Here is a 20,775-nt window from a genome sequence, read left to right as displayed (position 1 = left end):
ATATAAAAAACAGTAACCATGAAAGAAATCTAGAAGGACTATGGAATTTCAGTTAATTCCGAGGGCTGATGTTTCCAAGAGGCAAACTTAATAATACTGAAACATAACAGCAGTTTGCAGTGGGTCCTTTGGTTTTCAAAGTATTAAATATTTACAGTGAGGAAAATAATAACCTGTTGCCCTTCCAAAAATTACATAGAATTAATTTATGGGCTGTAGTATAGAAAATTTGAGTACGTGCTTTGTTGAATGTAAGCTTTCACATGTGCAGTGAAAGAAGTGATGGATGTATGAGTACAGCTATCAAGTAATGCTGGCCTGTCAAGTAGTTTGATCAGGGGACACAAACGATCCTATTGTATTTACTCCCAGTGCAGTCATCATCTTCTTCCATTACTTGAAAACAAGTTAATAAATGTTGTACAGGTAATCCCTGCTCTGGTTCCATTATTACTGTGTTTTGAAGTCTCAATTTTTTTTTTCTTTATTGATAAGGTGATTCCACACCTGTCAGTGCAGTGCTCTGGATAAGCAATATGCCTCCTTCGCACACAGCATCTCTGCAGTCAGCAGCAAAACTCATGGCGTTTCCTTGAACAGAAACCCTACTCTAACTTCTGTCCAGAAGCGTTAACACCAGCAAATAACAGCTGGTGAACAAAGGCATCAAGGTGTGGAATTGGTCTGTCTGCCCTGCAGTGCTGACACGCAGTGCCATGTGAGGACTCCTAGACCCTCATATAGCAACTACATAAAGAAAACCTTTAGAAATCTCTGGCTAACCTATTTTATTTTTTTTTCTTGTGGGTATAAAGATGAAGGAGGTCACTCACAAGTTTTTACCAGTGTTCAGTTTGTACACTAAGAATTGTGTAATCAGAAGAAATGATGTGTGGAGAGCATTTATTGAGTGAAAGTCTAAAACTCAGGTAAAGTTGCAGTAGGTGTGAACAGAATTTAGCTTACAATTTAAAAATCTTTCTAGGTTGCTCAAATCATATTGATTAAATGATAAACAAAGTACTTGAAATCTCATGGTGAATGGCATAAGATCCCCGATCAAATTATACTGCAAACAGAGCACTGTAAAGGAAAACATCTTCCCCAGTTAGTTATGTCTTTTTTTTTTTTTAAGGATTTCTTATTAAAAATTCCATCCCAAGATTTTCTCAGAAGATAAACTAAACTCAACAAAGAAGTTAATGCAAAAATAAACTATTGCAAGGCATCAACAAACAGATACAGTAAGCAAATAAGCAATTTGTAGATAGAGAGTCAACATCACATGAAATGTTTATAAAGGTAATATTTAAGATCTCATAAAATCAAATTGTATTCAGATACAATAACAAAAGTCAGTAATAAAACAGCGGTGAATCAGGTCCAGAGAGAATCATAAAGCAAAAGGCTGTGTTCTGTTTCAGAGTTTTTTAGTGCTAAGCATACTATATATTTTTATGGCAACTCCACCCAATCTTTGCTTACCCAGTTACTCAATGTCGAGTGTGTGCATACAAATCAGACTGCTAAAGGCATGTGCTTTTTGATGCACTATAATTTAATTATTAAGAAAGCCATTTGGATGTCATTTAGGATTCATGGTGCTGAGCATTTTTAGGATTTTGTCCTCAAGGAAATAAGCTATTTCCTGTAGTAGTTTCAAACCACAGCATATGTAATGCTGTGTGTATAATGAGTGATCGGGGAAAATACTATGGAGCGAGGAGGGAGGTTAGGAGGAACTGGAGAGCTGTGTTTCCTTACAGCTCAGGAAATCCTGACTGCAGAGTCCTGGATTTTCTTTACATTTTACATGCACATTTACATACGCTTTACATGTAGCAGCTCTGCTGCATTTGGAGTCTTCTGGAAGTGCATCATTAAGGTTGTTAATGAAAATTTGAATTAATAATTTATTCCATCTTAATAGTGAACCATTAGGAACTACAGTCTCTACACAGTCTTCCTGCTAGTTTTTCTTCTACTCTCTACTTGCTTGCACAAAATTTTAGTTCCCTTTCCTTACCTTTATTTTTGTGTATTTCTATACCCCTTACCTTAAAATAAGTAAAATAACAGCACTGATACAGGCTAGTAGTGTTTCATGGCAAGTTGCACGTCCTCCATGAGATCTCAAAGATTCTCATCAAGTCTTTAAGTTTGCTAGAGCAAGGATTTCATTAGGATCTCCAATTTCAAAATACCTGGTTTAGCCTAGAAAGCTTTTTCCCTTGTAGAGGCCTCAGATTTTAATTTTGTTTTAGCTGCTAATTGTCACACTTGCAGGACTGCAGCTGATATGCTCGTTGAAGTGGGGGGCAAACTTTTTTTGGGCCTCTTTTTTTGCCAGGTGGGGCGGGAGGGCTGGAGGGTGTCTTGTCTGTCTCTACATTTACAGAAGGATCCTTTGTTACCTTTACTGCCCTTTGCTCATTGTGAATTATGTATGCTTGTGCTGCAGTCATCTTCTAATCCTCAGGAACTTGACCTAGTTTCCACCTTTCTTTGAGGGCACTGAATAGTTTTTGACTGAGCTTAGCTGAACTTTCTTGCTCCTGCTTATCCGTGGCTATGCCCGGTTCCTAATGAGACAGCTTTCACTTTGCCATTTGTTGTTTTTATAAGCTGCAACTTCCTATAGTTTTTTTTTTTGTTGTTGTTTTTTTTTTTTTTTTTTTTTTTTTGTTTTGTTTTGTTTGTTTGTTTTTTTTTTCTGCCAGCCCAGCCTCTCAGGACACTTCCCGTACCTTTAATAAATTTATATGAATGTATTCATCCACCTACCCATCCAAGCTGTTGTTACCTGTGTAATTTTATGGTCATTCTCTTTCATCCTCCCTCTACCCTGCTGTTTTGCATGGATTCCTCCTCATGGCGTATGATCTCGCTGAGTAGACTTTACTCTGTGTCCTGCCCCCAAAACACCAAATTTTGCCAAATTCACCAGATCAGTCTCTGAATTCTGTGGACTTTCTGAGCTGTTCTGTGTTCCTGTAGCACCAGGTGGTGTGCCATGGATGGGTCCTGCTGCTTGCTCGCAAGTTCACCTCATTTAAGGCCCTTTGCCCAACACTGCATATATTCCTTTCCAATTGAACCATTGCCTGGGTAAACTACATGAATTTGCCTGTCAAGTTTTGGCTCTGTCAGGGTTTCACTTAAAGAAGTATGTAATGTGATAATAATATGAGAAGTAAAAATTATCAGTCTGTTTTTTAAGACTTTGTTGAGTACATATAGAATTATTGTGAACCTTCAATTACACTTCCTAAAGTATAATGTAGTTATTGTGGAAGAAAAAAACACAAAAAAAGGCAACCAAGACCTGTCCTGGGAAAGGCTACTTCATGATGGAAGAAACCTATTCTCTCAGGGCAGTTATTATATAATTACTCTCTATAGCAGTTATTCTGAAAGGAAAAGTCAAATACTGATAGCACTTGAGTGTTTGCTATTTAGTCAGCGTTTTTGTAGGTGATGCAAATTTTGTGTTGATAAAGGATAATTTTATTTTTGCAAGGGGTTATGTATAATGTGCTTTTTTTGAGTTCTAACTGAAGAGAACCACCATAATCATAACGGAAAGTATATTAAACTTCATATTAAACATATACTGTGAGAAAGGTGGGTTAGCATTTGAAACATAAAGAGTTAAACTCTTTCTCACTTCTCCTCAGTCTTTGCTCATTGTTTTGCTGGGAGAAGACTGTCAGTCTCGTGTCTTCTAAATGTATCCTGTGACCCTACCTCCAATGCATGCTTATTTTTTCTACAGTAATTTTATATAGCACTGTGAAATAGGCTTCTGTTATATTGGACAACATAGAATACAAGAATCTGTGCAAAACTTCATATGAATCCTGGCTATTTTGCTTGCTTACTGTGCTGAAAAACCTTGTAGTCTCATCAAGACTTCTGGTTTATTGATAGCAGGCACATCAGCATTGGCAGTTCATCTTCTTTTTCTCTTTATTAGAAAAACTTTCTGTATTTTTGTATTGAGTAGAGGAAAAAAAATCTGGGTTTGTGTTTGTAGTTTGTGTGAATATATATGTCAGTAGTTGCTGCTGCTCTCCAAAATTCTCATCCCACCCAGGACTTAATCTTGTGTTTTTGTGTTTTGTTTTGTTTTTTTCTTTTCTTTCTAAATTTCACTGGATTTTGACAGTTGTATGAGTACTTTGGAAGTGGGTTAAAGCTAAAATAGCCATTTTATGCATTCCTTTATAATTTTCAGCAACTAGGGAACAACTTTTTTCTTTAAAAACAGTATCTTGGTGTAATCAGTAATTTTACTAATAGTATGCTTCAATACATTTTCTTTACCTTTTGACAAATTGCATTGTTAATCTTGTACCTCCAATGTGTGGTACTTAATTCTGTATTCTACATGTAACCTTTAATTATTTTAACTGTTAGTTTTGATCCCTACGTGGAAGGCTGTGGAGATGTCTTTGTTTCACACACCTAATGCTTTATGAGATAAACAAGTAATTCATGCTTTGTTTTCTCTCTGGGCCACATAATGACCTAGTCATAATTTTTGAATCGGCTGTCAACACACGTTAAATCAGAGCATCTATTTGAAACAGTAGTATTTCATAAGCTGCAAGTGACAGTTCATTATCTTATCTGTGAGAACTCCTTTATTCCTTCATCCTGCCTCAAAAACAATATCCCTGCAATTGAACTTTTGCTAAAAGTCAAGGTCACAGCTTTGGAATAAAGTTATGTATGAGAATTGCCTGTCTTCTATTGAAAATGTGAGTAAATCAAAAGTACTGATATGGTAATCTCAATCTACAGTATGTTCTCTTGTGTTTTGTTGAAACTAAAGGATACGAAGTTTTATTGGCTTTTTAAAACTGTTCCTTTTAGTGAAACTTCCTTGGAAAAGCCTCTTATTAATAAATCTAAATTGAGTTAACGCTATACACACACACAAAATCAGAAACAGCAGTAAATTGTAGCAGAAAGAGATATATATATGTGTGTGTGTATATATATGTGTGTATATAATAAAACCTGCAAGGAATGGAATTTATGTATGTATTTAGGTAGAAGTGTGACATCTACTTAAATTAAATTAGTTTAGGAAAATCTCTTAAGGTTTGCTGAAAGTCAGCAGAAATTCCCTCTACTTTCTGTTGGGTGTTTTCCTTGGAGGGTGCTGGGAAGGGGAGAAGAAGGGAATATTTTAATTAGAAAGCCACCATTTTTCCATGGATTTATCATTTTTTCATGGTATGAATGTCATGAAAGGGACTGTCCTAATGTGGAAGAATGATGCCATTTGGTTTCATTTGATTAAAGGAAGCTGGAAAACAACTTCACATTTGATTATACAAACTGCAAGTTCATGTACAATGTAATGAGAGGAATCTCCCAGAAATCTATTTCAATTTGTGAACTAATTTTGGTTTGGTATTGTCATATGTCTTGCTAACATGTCAAAAATCATTATGAGTTTGTAATTATTTTATAGAGTGTAACAAAAAATTAGACTCTTTGTAACCTTTTAATTATTGCAGTAACTTCAACTTCTGCTTACAATTTGACATTATGACATTGAAAATTATAGTCAATTTTTTCATACTTTTGAACAAAAGTCTTTGTTTGACTTTTGGCCTGCTGCAAGGGTTCATTTAATGCTTCCTAAAAATGATATTCCAAACTTTAAAGGTTGTTTATACTGCAGGTGATTAAGGCTTTCTCAGTCCTTCTGTGTTTCTGTGTGAATCACAAGCCATTTGCTCCTGGAGGAGATTCAGTTTTAAGAAAATTTCTGCATGGATGAATAACTTTTTAATGCTTTTCAGGTCATCTACCTGTAAGAATCAGCATCACTTTTTAACATTTTGCTGAACAGCTGTGTGCCATGCAGAGAATCATGAGCGTGGTAATACACCTGATAGAGAAAACAATTCAATTCTCACCACTCCAACACCTTCCCCCGCCAAAAACCTAACAACTGCATGATTCTCATGCCTAGCAATAGATATTCATTCTGCTCTCCTATTCTGTTGTGGGAAGAAGGCCCAGCACTGCACATGGGATCATAAATGCTCGGAGAAGCCCTTTTCCATCAGCTGCAGGTGACCTGGCACCGGTAGGCATCCATAAGGCTGTGGTCTGTGTAGTAAAGCTGGACAAAAAGTCTCATGTGTGGCTAGTACCATCTTCATCTTCCAGGAGAATTAAGTTTACATCCTCCTTTACTTCACTGGGTGTCATGCAAAGGTGTTGGACTGGGGGGGATCTGAGCAGAGTGCTGCCCTGGCACTGCCAGTGGGACTGCACTGGGAGCCCATATGGGTTTCAGGGGCATTGAGTTCAGGACTGTGATCTTCACTTACAAAGTTTGTCTATAGGAACTGTGGTCAGTTTTCTGCCTTAATTCCTGACATGGCTTAAACTTCTACTCACTTGTTATCTGATGAGATTGGTGTGCTTGGCAATTGAAATCCTTTGTGGAGTATTTCACCTACAGGACACATTATTTTTTATTGACCTCTTTAACAGGAATGACTGTTATTGCACTTGGCTGGTATGTATAGATTTTTTACCCCTGTTACTTTATTACTAAAAACTACTGCTATCCTATTTTTTCAAGGATAAAATATACAATAAAATTCATACTTGACATGCATTTCTTTCTCGGATGGCTTTTCCCAGGGAGTTTTCCCAGCCTGTTCCCTGCAGCTGAGCTCTCAGACCTTGTTTCCATTCCTGCTGCTGTCTTTCTGTGCATGGGGATAGACCCCTGGGCCAGTTTTAGTGGCACTGATTGCACAGCTTTTCTGAAATGATTGGAGTTGGTAGCCCAAGAGCCTGGAAAAAGGAATTGTTCTAGGTAGGCTGAGGGGATGTGGGCTGTCCCAGCCCTCCCAGCAGCCTCTCAGGCTCTGATTCCTCTTCAAATCCTATTTTATTTTATTCCTGTCTAGGGTTTCTGTGCTTCATCCATTGTCATGTTGAACTGTGGGCAAAATTGTTTTCAGACACTGCCTTTGTTCAATTCTCTTTTACCTGATTATATTTTTATACACATCAATGAGATCTGCGATGTTGGGTGAAGAGCCATAAAAAAAAGAAAAGTCAAAGTTATTTCTGAGGATTCTCCTTATCCTTATTTGATTCAAAATTTCAGACTTAATTGACTTCTCCTTTATTCCTTGTTGCCTGTAACATTATAGAACCTGAATTAATGTCTTGGGTTTCATTGCTTCTAGTATTTTGTTGCTAAACTGTTCATTAGTTTATAGTGAGGGATCTGATATTTCCATGCACACCCATACTTACCTGCTAGCATTGTCCCCATCTACTGAATAGTAGTGTTAAAATTCTGTTTTGTTTTTTTAAAATAAACATTTTTATTGTAATGAATTTTGCATTGTTTTGAGTAAGTTAAAACAGTGGATGAGATCTTCGTATTTAATAGTGTAATGCCAGAACAGAACTTCATGGCATAAAGTTTAGTGGTTAGACCAATATTTAATCTGTATAGCAATGTTATTGCTCTAGTAAACATCATCACTTCACACATTTCTTTGCAGGACCTTCTTTTGCCTGAAGCTATAAATGAAAGACACAATTTTATTGTAAGTCTCTTGGATTAGGTACACAGGAGCTGCATTGGTTGACATTGCCTTTGATATATGTGAGCAAAAGTTTATAGTAATTTTTGCTGTTTCCATTCTAAAAGTTAATTAACTGATAAGATATAACCCTGGAGGTCTTCAAATAGGACAAGACAAAGGTTTAAAGAGAAATTGAGACAAAGGTCTGAAGCAATGAAGGATCTAGGAAAGGTAAAATATGGATACAGTATTTTAGAGAATCTCTCAGGTCTGTGTAGCCATGCAAATTTATTTGGCTGTGTTATGTCAAACTTACTCATAGAAACAAGTTACTCTGAATTCTTGGTGTACTGTGAGTATTTACACTTCCATTAGAGCAACAGCCAAGAGTAGGTTTCCCAAATATAGCACATTCAAATGGGAAGTTTTCCTTCCTTTGTGCTTCTGATGGAATTAAAAGCAGCTATTTACCATTACTTTGAAAGACACGCTTAAAAATTTAAGTTCTCTCTCCTGTAAAGGAAATGTGAAGTGAATCTTAATGGATTTTCAAAGAATTGAGTCATTTCTGCATTAAGATTTATTTCTGAAATAACGTATTTTAAAATTAAAGGTAATTACCATACCACTTTTGTGAAATTTTGGAAGTTCCTCTGATTACGTTCCCTTGGTTTGAAGAAAAATTATAATGCTGCGTATAATTGGCAATAGCCTTTGTTCCCTCTGCCCAGTTTTTGGTTTTGTCATCTGCAGAACAGCAAAGGAGGGTGCAAGGGTCAGACGTTCCTCTATGCTTCATTTTGCTGAGGCAGCCTCAGCTTTGTATCAGCGATGGCTCCTTTGTGATTTCCTCCATGCCTGGCATGGACCTGCCTCTCTGGAGGTGGTCGGTGGGAGGTCTTGGTGCTGAACTTGGCCACTGTGGCAGCCTCATACTTCCACCTTCATGGGAAGGGGAAGCTGGTGATACCTAATTGTGGCTCAGCCCCTTTCAAATGAGCTAGGAGAGGCACACTCAGGATTTATAGAAATAAGGATAAGAATATACCCGCAGAGCTGCTGTACAGGTTACTGTTTCTTCTTTACATTTTCATGGGCTACTGTTGTCCTGATGTTTTTTTCTCTGTGAAAATATTTTTTAAGAAGTCAGAGGAAGTAAATGTAAAACACTTTTGTAAAACTTTTGCTCCATGTTACTTTGCAAAGACAACATTCCCCTGCTTTAATCGCTCTTCACTTTAAGCACGATGTGTCCGATCTTGTTGTAATGACAGCTGGCAGGAACCTTTTGCATCAAGAAGGATTCACACACACAACAATGTCATGGGATAAACTGCTCTGAGCTCCAGCAAAGATGAACAAAACTTCACAGGTGGAAAGGGAATAAGATGAAAATCAAGCTGTTGATTTATTGTGGCCAAGATTAAAATAGTTTGTCCTGGAAATACTATAATATAAGAAAACTTATCATAGTATCACAGTCAGCTGTACCCTGAGGTTAGCTAGAATGAAGCATATGAAGACTATCTAAAAATACTAATAATCTTCCAGCAGGGTGGAAAGTATTGCTAGTTCTGATGCAATTTACTTTCTGTTGTGCTAATTTGTTTTTATTGCATTTGATTGTTTTTCAGTTAAACAAACCAGCAAATTATGGTTCCATTATTTATAATTATATGATCTGAACCACTGGTAAAGAAATCAGAAAAAGAGAACTTTTTTTTGCCAAATATTGTATTTGTTATACACGAACAACCCTATAGTAATCAATCAGTATTTTGATTATGTATTTGCTTTAGAAACAAATGCTTGCAAACAAATGCTTCATTCACAGATATTAATAAGAAAGCGTAATAGGATCTGTTCCTTTCCTATTGAAATAAATGTGATTTTTGGTATTTTCATCAAGAATGCAATCTGCTTTATAATTCCCACACAGTTACAGCAATTTGGTACAAATTTAAGAAAAGTAGCAGCAGCTAAATAAGAAATGTTGTTTCCTTTTTTCTGTCTGTAAGAAAGGAACAGAATGTCATCACAAGAAAAACATAACGTACTCTAGGATATCTCCCTTCACATCTTCTCTGTGATCTTCTCCCTTGTTTTGGGAAGAGTAAAAGAGGAAAGTAAATCATTTCTTTAGATCTGTTAGCTTCAAAAGAAGTGTAAAAAGGAATGGATTACCAGAGAGAATGATCTCAACAGCAAACATAAGAATTATAAAAATAATTACTCATCTTTTGTTAAAAGGCAAACTGATTGCAGCTCCTTTGCTCACATGAAAATAAGTTAATTTGATGTGACCCAGGGGAAATGCCAGTTCTTATATGTATGGGAATCAGAATCTTATGCACATTATATATAAAAACATCCTTTATCGTCTTGGGCTCTTACTGATTCCTATGACATTTTTTTTTTTAATTTTATTCCTCACTAAAGAAAGAAAGTATGCCATGAGGTAGGATTTCTGTAAAACACTTTTTTTTTTTTCTTCCACATACTAAGAATGTTTAGGAAGAAGTACAAAAACCTTTTCTGTGTGTATAATTTCCACGTTATGTAGACATGTATAGTGCTCCCACACGTCAGCATGACTGCTCTTATTGGGATTCAAATCTGCATACTGGGTAAATCTGCTGAAAAGCCCCAGACTTTTGATTTATGTAAGGTTCTGTGTGGGGACCTTTCCATCATTTCTTTCTTCTTCTTCCACCTTTAAGTACCAGCACCTTTACTGAACGTAGACAGTACTGATCATCCAATCTCAAGTACAGTATCTTTATTTTGGCAGTCAAGGTAGACAATACTGTAAGGTCATTAATTTAGATCTCTTATAATGAGTGCGCATTTTTATTAGCTTTGGTCAAAGTAGACTTAGTTGTTTATCAGTTTTAGACTGGAGGTGAATAGCCAGACTTCAGAACTCAAAGCATTTACCATTCTCATCTTTTTTTTTTTTTTTTCCCTATAGAAAAGTGATGGGTAAAGTAGAAGGTTGTATGCAAGGCCATATGTGGAACGTGCAGTGGTACTTCAGGAAAATTTAACATCAGTTTGCTTGAATAGACTACAGAAAGTAATGAAGGGGTTTCCAAGTTTCCATGTTAGTCCCTTCCTAATTTGATAAAGATGACAAGTCTGTATGCTGTAAAATGCCATGGTTGTCTGAATTCTGCAAAAGCAGAAAAGACCACTTTCTGGTCTTATTTTAAGTCTGTCCATATCTAAATATCTTTACTAAAGTGCAGTGGTACAAACAGCATTATGCAGGCACTACTGTCAGGGAGGAACTGAGAATTTCAGACCAACCTACTTATCCTCCCTTAAATGTTACCCCTGCGGCCAAGTAGTGAGAAAATCTGAATAGGAATGAATACAACCCAATGGACAGTGGACTTCCACATAACCCCTTTCTGCAATGAGAAGACCTTGGTAACTGCACATTAAATTCTGCTGTCTTTATCCGACCCATAAATGTGACACATCTCACAGGAGCAAGACCATGTCTGAGGGTTTGTTCAGAGAGAAGGTGAGTGCCCTTGCCCATACTCCCTCTCTCTTTGAGAAGGAAGAAGTAGCTCATTACATGAGCTTTCACCATGACACTTGTCCTTCCTTTCCTGATTCTTGTAACCTTGATTATCATGCTTTGCCCCACTGAAAATGAACAGTTTCTGAGCAAGACCCAGACCTTTATTTGTTCTTATGAAGCCTCCTGGATGTTTATTCACTGGTTAGTAACCATGAAATTAAGATTTTTTTTCTTCCCAATAAAATGCCTGTGAAGTTCAAAAGCATCTCTTTTGAGAAAAACATTTCAGAAAACATTCAAAGCATATGCATATATTCAGAAATGTTGTCACTTAAACGTAGGAAAATAATGGAAACGGGTGGGGGGGGTTGGTTCCCCCTGAGATTTAGGACTTTATTTAAGGTTTCAGTTTTCTGAGTTTCTCCCCAAATCAGTTGGGTTAGGCTGAAGGTAAAGTGCCTAGAGGGCAGATTTGTGTGGGGCTTGGAGCATGTCTGGTGGGATGGGATTTGGGCATTGACAACAGAACTGGGGAGGAGGAGAACAGGCAGGTGTGAGCAGGAGGCATTAGGATGAGCTGGAGATTGCCGAAGGGGTCATTAATCCTGTGTTCATGATGGTTTAGTTGCTGGTCTGCCAAGGTGACAGTAGCAAGTAGTTTGGAATGCCAAAATGAGAAGAGCCAAAGCTGAGGTGGAGCTGGGTAATGGGGAGCTGAAAAGGAAGGGTAGATTAAAAGCTTAACGTGTTAACTTGGTCCATAATGTTTTAGATACAATGCTGGGGGAGATGTAAATTTGTTGGTTTGTCTGTGTTAGGCTCTGCATTTAATATCTGTACTTCACTGTGAGTGGACAGGTGGAGTAAAATGGCAGAGCAAGATTTTCACATGTATTTTCCTAAACCAACATAATATGACATTTTTCATGTCCAGTTATCTGCAAGATGATATCAGCAGATAGTTTTCTCAAAATAGTTTTCTGATAACAAAAGACTTTGAAATGCACATTTGGCTGGACAAGCTTGCAGGGGCATTTTCCAAGACCTTCCTCAGCTTGGGTTTGCCTTGTGAGCTGGCTGTCGTGTTCAGCTCCCGACTGCTGCTGTGAAAGATACCCGTGAGGTGCTACTAAAAACTGGACCTGCCTAGATAAAACAAGCAGGATTAGATTTAAACCCATCCAGCTCTCACTAAAAGCACTGGCCACTGAATATATAACTGAGACAGAGCTCTCCAAAGAAAGTCAGTGCTTTCAAAGTATTCAGCTAAGTGTTTTTCTGATTTGAGTTACTAGCAATACTGTAAATACTGTTTGTTTTCAATTTTCTCTCCCATTATTTGGCATATTTGATTCTCTGTATTTACTGTGCTCTCAATGTGTGTATATGTAACAGGCTGTCTTAGTTTTATTTTCAGGTTGTGCAAAAATAATTCATCTTACATATAACTTGATGATTGGTGCTACAAATAAATTGAACTTGAGTACTTCTAGTAATTGTGGGCCACAGAAAGAGGAAAAAAAAGAAATATATTTTTGTATTTTGCTATGTTCTCTGAAAGGAGCAGGAGCATAATTTATATCATTAATCATCTAATGTGCTTCTATTGATTTTTCTTTTTAATAGAAAATGAAAGTAAAAGCAATTCAAAACCTGTAATAACGTCAGAAGAAAAAAAAGGGGAAATTGTGAAAGATTCCTTAGACTGATTGCATAATGTAGAAGTGCTCAGATTGAAGTTATTCACTGGACAAAGTGAATTCGAAACATTAAAAAATCATATTATTTTGTCTTTCTAGCCAGGCAATGTGTGAACCACTACAATAAGAAAACACTTGTATTAAAATGGAAATGGTGCTAGGCATTAATGTATCAATCCCCTGTTCTACAATTCCGCCTGTGAGTGGGAAGAGGAATGGGCAATATATTTCTCTCCTATTTTTCCTTAAACAGTGAGCAATCCTGGTTCAGAGATGAGGAAGAATTAAAATATCAAGTCACGTAGCTTAGCAAAATTGACATGTACAGCTCAATCCTTTCAGTGATTCAAATCATATATTCCCCACCAAATAATCAATAACCTCATCCATAAATATTGAAGGAAAAAAATGTACTCTAACAAGTTACTTTAAAATGGAACAGAAGTGAGTCCTGTTTCAGGCATTGCATTGCAGGGCTCCTCCTGCACTGATTTTAGTGGTTTTAATATGCAGCCTTGGACACTTTTAATCCCTTTCAGACAAACTGATCCGTTCTAATGCTTGCTCTGTGCTGTTAGCTGAAAGGCTCTCAGCCATGAAGAGCGGAAGGTGTGGGATGTACGTGCACCCAGACCTTGTGTGCAGACCTGTTTGTCCCTTCCCATTGGGTGAATGCCAATGACATTTGCTTTGGAGCTCCACAGCTGGCTCAGATGCATGCACTCAGGGCCAGCTGTCCCGGTGCCTGTGCAGCGGCTGGAGGTGACCCCCATTGGGCTGACCCCCAGGGGGGTGTGGATGGATGGGCTGCCCCTCCTGAGGCTCCTGTACCTAGGCTAAAGTGTCTTCTGCCAACATACATGTTTTCTTGTGGGAACGCTCTGGAGAGAAACCAACCCAAAGAGCAGCTTCAACATGGACCTTTAACTTGAGGACCTTCAGTTTTACATGTTTTTTTTCCCCTTCTCTTCTGATTTTATCCCCAACAACCCCTTTTTCCCTGTTATAATCTCTTCTCCACATTAATGCTCTATACCAGGCTTTTCTTCCCTAACTCCCTTTTTATGCAAATCATTTCAGTTGCTTTTCTTTATCTTTTCAGTTGATATTTACCATCTTTATTGCTTCCCAACCTCATCTCAGGCCTCCCATTTGTTTATAGTGCACACTGGTTGGGGTCGGTGTTTACCCAGAGCTCTGTTTATGTGGTGCCGTTTGTTAGCCTTTTAGCACTACTGTCAATATCATTAATAATTATCAAATGGGAAACTGGTGATCTCAAAGCCAGTTTCACTGCTGAATAACTAGTTCCAACTCTGCCTCAGTCATTTTTGCTAGATTTGTGCCTGAGATGTCCTTCCTGACATCATGTTTTTCTTTTTTTCTGACCTTAAATGGTTTTGTTGTGGTTTCCTCCTATAAGTCCATGCTTCACGTCATTGCAGGGAGTGCTGCTGAATCCAAGGAGAGTGTTGCAGTGGTAAAGGTCTGTGTATGTTTATGTCCTTACAGGATCAAGGCCTTAGACTTAAACTTGAGTCTCAGTAGAGCCCTATATTATGTATTCTGTAATGTCTACAGTACTGCTTATTGTCTCCTATAATTAGGGATTGTGTAATGTACCAAAAATAACATAAATGTTCCACCTGGGATTTTGGAGAAACTGCTTGTAACTATGAAGGAGCATCAATATCAAAAACAAATGAGATCATCATGATTTATTAGACTGTGGTTACAGCCAGCAAGTCCTCTCCCATCCCCTCTTATCCTCTCCTCTCATTGCTGAAGTCCTTTTCACCTATCATTAATGGTACGTGTAAGAAATAAGTTAACTAGTTACTGTAATGTTGAGGGGTAATGAGAATAACTATACAACACAAAATGAGAACTTTTCTGATCAAAGGGAAGGTAAACAGCCACATTAAAATAATTAATTAGACTTTATGTACTGGCTTTGATTTTTTCACAGGATCTTAGAAATTGAAGCCAGAGAAGATTATTACACCATTGTGTCTATACCTCTTGGAGGTTATACTTCTTGTAAGCTTCATAGGTTATCCTCTTTATTACATTTTTAGTCCAACCATCTGATTTACACTACTGCATAGCTTTGGTTTTAGTGTTTGGGCTGCACGAACCTTCCTGGAATTATCTGTCATTGTTTTCAGATGTTCTAATGACATTTAATTCCAAGTTTTGAAGCCACTAATGTAGGTGTCCCAAATTGAAGTGCCATGGTGCAACATAATTTTACTGGTTGGTACTTGGTATTCTCACTCTTCAGCTTTTTACTCTTAGGAAACTGTTGAAATGGATTTTTAAAGGAGAATTGATTGTAACTTTGGTAAATGAATATGATTACCAAGACTGTCTGTAATTGGATTTTTACTTAAGAGGAACTATTTGTATGTTATCTTTCCTTATTGCTTGCAGTGCTGTGCCTGTAACATTTCTTTCTCAATACACTCCCTTTTGCTGGGACCATCTGTGGAGATGTAAGTCAGGTGCGTGCCTACTGAGAGCGCTTGAGTCCCCCTGGTTTGATGCTCGTGTGTTTCTTTGGTAGTAGTGTAATGTTCTCCAAAGAGGTAGTCAGCATGTCTGCAATTTGTCAGCGTGCAAACATTTGGTTTCACTGTGTTCAAGTTTATAGAAGTAGTGCCTGCTATTTGCTCTTAATTTAAGATAAACATAGTTAAAGAATATAGCTTCCATATGCTGCTTTATGCCATATGCTAAGATGATGGCACACAAATGCACTGTTGTGAGTGTAAATACAGAAGAAGACAGAAATTGTCATACTGAATATCCCGCTAGCAGTCCTAGTTCAGTATCCTGATGAGGCCCTGTCCCATCCGAAGGGGAAATCTCTTCCCTGGCCCGTTCAGGTAGCACTTGCCTTATGCCCTGAAGCCAAGCAGTTGCATCTGCAGCTCTTCTCATATTGATCACTGGATTCAGCAGGCATCTTAATGCACGTATCCACGTGGTGAGTTAAATTCCTGCTCTGCTGTGAAACCAGGCCTTGCCTCCTGCCCGGCTGGGCTACCAGCAAGGGGTCCTCTAGTCACACTTCTTCTTCATAAAAAGATATTTTCTCTTAGCATTTGAAACACGGTTATCTACCAGTTCAGTTCATGATCTTGTTTTTATTGTTATGAGAGAAAGTATACTTTTTGTGTGTGTGTGCCAGCCACTGTTTGATATTTATATTGGCAGAACTGCATTAAATTGTCATCCTGGAGCTTGGCCACAAGTGTTTAATTCCAGTTCAGTGGTGTTTTCTGGCACTAATAAGAAATAGTGGGACTTCAAAGGGAAATCCTCTATTTCTCCTCCTCACAGGAATCAAGATTGCAGTTTGAAACCCTTTATCTGGCAGTGCCCTGTTATTAGCTGTTTCTATTCATATGTTTGTGTCCATTTTAAATGCTGCAGAGAAATCATGCACTATGTCTAGAAGGGATTTGCAGTTACTATGTGATGCTTTTTACTCATTGCATAGGGCTGAAAATAGACTGTATTTGCCCTTCAGTGGTATCCCACTTAAAAAAAATAAAATAAAAAAATTGAGATGTTGACAGAACAGAAATTGCTTTGCAGTGTGAGTTTGTTTAAAACTATTGTGACAGACCTGGGGATTATGAGGAAGTATTTTCTATGAAACAGAAAACACATTGAGCCAAACCAATCAGCGGTTTGAAAACACTGAGGATGAATAATTTTATTAACTTTCCTGAAGGTCCGCTAAGAAGAAATTTGTCTCATTCTGCTTCCAGAAGTGCCTGTATTTGAAAATATCTTTCTCTGAAAAGACAGACCTAACCTAACTGGGAAATAAGTTTGCAGCAGGCACGAAGGAGGTGCCTGTTTCCTAAGCAAACCACTAGGATGGATCTGGCAGCTGTGCTGCTCCTAGCTGCTACTTCTGAATCAATTAAAATGTCCTAACAGGCATTTGTTTTATTATTTAATTTATTTTAGCAATTCACGCAGCTCACCTCAGACATAGCATATGTATATAGCAGAAGTCCTACTGGTTCTTGTGACTGATACACTGTATTTTGCTCTTGTTTCCCATTGTTGCTGTCAATATCAGCCTCGGTCCTCTCTTCCTCGCTCATGCTTCTCCATGGTACATTTCAAGATGCCTCTTATTAGACAAACCATTACTCTTTCTGCTTTTCAACTCCTTCTTTTCTCTATGCTTTTTTCCTTGTTGCTTCTTGTGTCAAAAATGTGATTACCTTCACTGATCTCTGAGAGTCTTCAGGGTCTCTTTTAAATCCTACTCTTATATTTTTTTGACAAGTTTTTACGTGTGATGTAATCCCCCTCAAATCTGGTTGCTGATGTCTCTACCATATGTCTTCAAAATTACTACTGCATGCATGCAACACAGCATAATCCATATTACTTGTTGTTTTAATTTAACTTTCCTCTACCCATGTTTACTATTGCCATTAATTTCTTTATGCTCCATAATCTCTGTCAAATATTTGCCCTGACCTTACATATCCATTACTTTTAGCATCTAAATAGCCTCAGCAAACTCGGAGAGTTATTTGTATGCTTAAAATTAAGGGCATTTGTGCAGAAGATGTGGCCATTGGATAATAACTCATTGTAGCACGGAGCATCTGTTTTAACATTGATATTTAAAAGTTCCATCACTTGTGTCGCCATTAATAAATGTCAGGAGTGAATTGTGGTCTTCTGTCAGATAGTGGTAAACATTGCAACGGGATAGTTTATTATGCAATCGCATATATTGCTATCTGGGCCTGCAGCACAGGGTATTGCTCACTGCTCCCAGGCACAAGCTGTAGCAAGGCTGAGAAGCCCTTGCATACACTTGACCATCCTTCACGTGGACGAGTTTGTGTTGCTGAATCTTTGGTGTCCTTGGTGAAGGTAATGAGGCTACACAGACCTTGGGCATCAGAGTCTATTACTTGTTTAACCTTCCTAGAGAGGGCAATTACCCTGCTTTCCCATACAGAGTGGTGACCCCTTCCTCCTGCGTTCATTACTGAGAAGGGGAATGTCTCCACGTTTCTGACTGCCAGCATGGAGAGATGGCAAGGGTCAAAAGGATTGAAAGTGAGAGGCAAGAATCAGCAATTTAGAGGTGGCTATTAATATGCTGATTTACTGTCACTTGAGTCTAAGGAGACTTTTAACAATTGTTTGCCTTTTGCAAGTTCTTTACAATGCTGATTTTTTCCTTATGTATCTAATTGCATTTTAATAAATTACTTTTATTTCCAGGTGGTTGCCGACTCATCCCTTACTCCCATGCATTACTGTACTTAAAAAAAATAAAATAAATCTTTGTGGATTCATTGCGAACTTGCACTCCACTAAATCCTTAAACTGTAAGAAGGCAACAAGTTTTTTTCCCCTTTTTTCTTCATGCACCCATAGTTACATTAAGTGTTGACAGAAAAAAAAAAAAAAAAAAAAAGAAAGTATATTCTGCCTCAAAAATCTGAATTACTTAGGAATCTCCATAAAATAATAACACGGGTTTTTAAAGTTAAATAACAATATCTGGTTTAAATCATTTCATCTTCTGCAACTTTATGATAAAATGTGAGGACTTGCCTGAAGTCAGAGAATCTAACATGACTAAACTCTTGGGGCCAAATTTAATTCCTAACTCTGTCCCTGGTTTTATTACTTAAATCAAGTCATGACCTATCTTTGCCTTGGTTAATGACAACGTGGGATATAAATAGCCTATATAATCTTGGGGATTTTCTGAGAATTAATTATTATTAATGAAATGAAAGACTCCATGATGTGCAGACTATTTTTATTTATTATAATTACTTATTATTAATTCACTGAAACTTTAGGAAGTTTTATTGTAGGCTTCCTGTGACTCAGATTTATACATTAATACTTCTGTCCTCTATCATGACTACTCAGTGCCATTACCCACCCTAAAAAATTCATCATTGCAGGCTAGCTCCAAAAAAGGATGGGGGTGTCGAAGGCAAATGGAATTGGCTTAAAATTAAATTTGGGGAAAATCAGTGCATCTCACTCATCGGCTGTGCTCTTGGCAACCCCCATTTGACTCTTGCCTGACACAAAGGCATCTAAGTCCAAATTCATAAGACCTCAGTCCTACCCCAGGCCTGCTCCTGCTCCTTCCTATTGCTGTGGTGCAGTTTTAGAGACCGGGTAAAGTTTTGAGCAGGGGACCATCACATTTTAATGTGACAGTGGCAGGCGTGAAGGCACTTCAGTTGGATGGAAGTCAGCAGAGTGACGCTGTCCTCACCTGAGACCCAGAGTAGCTGTTTTTATTTGCTTGTTTGTTTTCATGTTAGCGCATCCATTCAATAGTGCTCTTATAGGAGGCTGTCATGCTCTGTAAAAGCAGGCTGGCAGTAAAATGCAGTGGCTGCATCCCCTTTCTATCATGGGATTACTGAGGAAGAGGAACGCATAGGTCTCCTGCTTGCCAGGCTGCAGGCTGAGCACTCTTCCCCTTCCTCCTGAACATCTCCATCTATGCAAAAGAGATTCAAAGGCTTAAAGCCAGAGAGAGGGAGGGCCCAAGAGGAAGCACGATGTTTAGGGCACACAGTTTGGAGGGTGCTTACATCTTGCTGCAGGGAACGTTGAGCTTCATAAGCAGCATCTGCTGCTCAGACAGTCGTTCCCTTCATCTGAAATACAGAAGAGATAACAGTTTCAGAAAAAGAAGCTTTCTTTTATCTATTTTCCTTTTTTTTTTTTTTTTTTTTTTTTTTTTTTTTTTTTCTTCTTCTTTCTTTTCACGCTTCAAAACAGTTTCAGTTCTGTGGGCGATGTGTGCATCACAGCTCGGGAGCTTGGGAATCCTGGCCTCGACCAAACATGCTTTATGGCACATAGCTGCAGTATTATATCTCTTCTCCTTTGGTTGTACAATGTATCATTGGTTGAACCGTTGCCCCAGCACTTAAAATGACTGCCTCCTTGAGAATATTGAATTTATATCATCATTTAGATAACAAACCACTCAAATAAGAATGTGTCTTTATGGTTTTGTGAAGCTCTCAGAACATGTTTGAGTGATGCATGAATAATGACCTAAAAATAAATCAGCTTTATACTATTAACCCAGAGGTGTGAATCTCCCATGGAACAGAAGCACGAGCTAAATACAGCGTAAAACAATTCATACAACAATATAAAGATATTCTGTCCCTTTACTCTTCAGCTGTTACATGCCTGTCAGAGACCAACGAATCTGCCGATGTCACTGAATGCATGAGGTGGGCAGGACCTATGCCACCTCTGGTGCAGGAGTGTCTCGTTCCCTGCAAGGATGACTGCACATTTACCCCTTGGTCTAAATTTACAGCATGCTCATTTGACTGTGAATCAACCAAAACCAGGAGACGGTCACTCACAGGTATAATCTTTTATAATATTTATCTGGTGATGACGCTCTTGAATGATGTTTCTTGGATGTTGGTGAACTGATGTTGGGGTTTTGGAAAATTCCATCTGGGATAGTGTACATCCCTAATTGATTTTTGGTCTGATACTGGTCATTGCCTGCTTTATGCATGTGCATTTCAGGATGACAATAGTGCAGAAAGTGTCAGTGGTGGAAAGACATTTTTAGACAGAAACCAAACAGTGACAATGCATTATGCAAGTTTACCTGACCTATTAGTCTGGGAAACATGCAGCAAATGTGTGTAGAAGTAGAAAAATAAATGCGTTTCTCTGTTTAAGACTGTTGAAATCTGGATAAACTTTAAAGCTGGGAGTTCTGTTCTCAGCAGTATCCAGTAGCTCAACAGTGCAAATTAATACCAAAAATGAAGAAAGAATGGTGCTGTTTAAACTGTTTTGCTTGATCTTTTATGTATGTTCATAAAGCATTCTAGTTCAAATGGTTTAATGAAACGTTCTCCCATACTTGCTGTTGTGGTGGTTTGTAATTATGTTGTTC

The 20,775-nt window shown here is 38.0% G+C and overlaps 1 protein-coding gene across 1 annotated transcript in view; it reads left to right on the top strand.

Annotated features, from left to right (window-relative positions):
* The window catches only part of THSD7B (thrombospondin type 1 domain containing 7B), a 444,053-nt gene that overhangs the window by 326,723 nt on the left and 96,555 nt on the right, over positions 1-20,775 (top strand). The window contains exon 15 of the mRNA XM_082763038.1: positions 20,032-20,226. Within this exon, the coding sequence (XP_082619164.1) occupies positions 20,032-20,226 (195 nt within the window). The remainder of the gene's footprint in view (positions 1-20,031; positions 20,227-20,775) is intronic.

Source organism: Aythya marila (assembly GCF_965140915.1).
Source record: "Aythya marila genome assembly, chromosome: 6".
Taxonomy (NCBI): domain Eukaryota; kingdom Metazoa; phylum Chordata; class Aves; order Anseriformes; family Anatidae; genus Aythya; species Aythya marila.
Note: the sequence above shows the minus strand (reverse complement) of the source record. Positions and strands in the feature narration are given on the sequence as shown.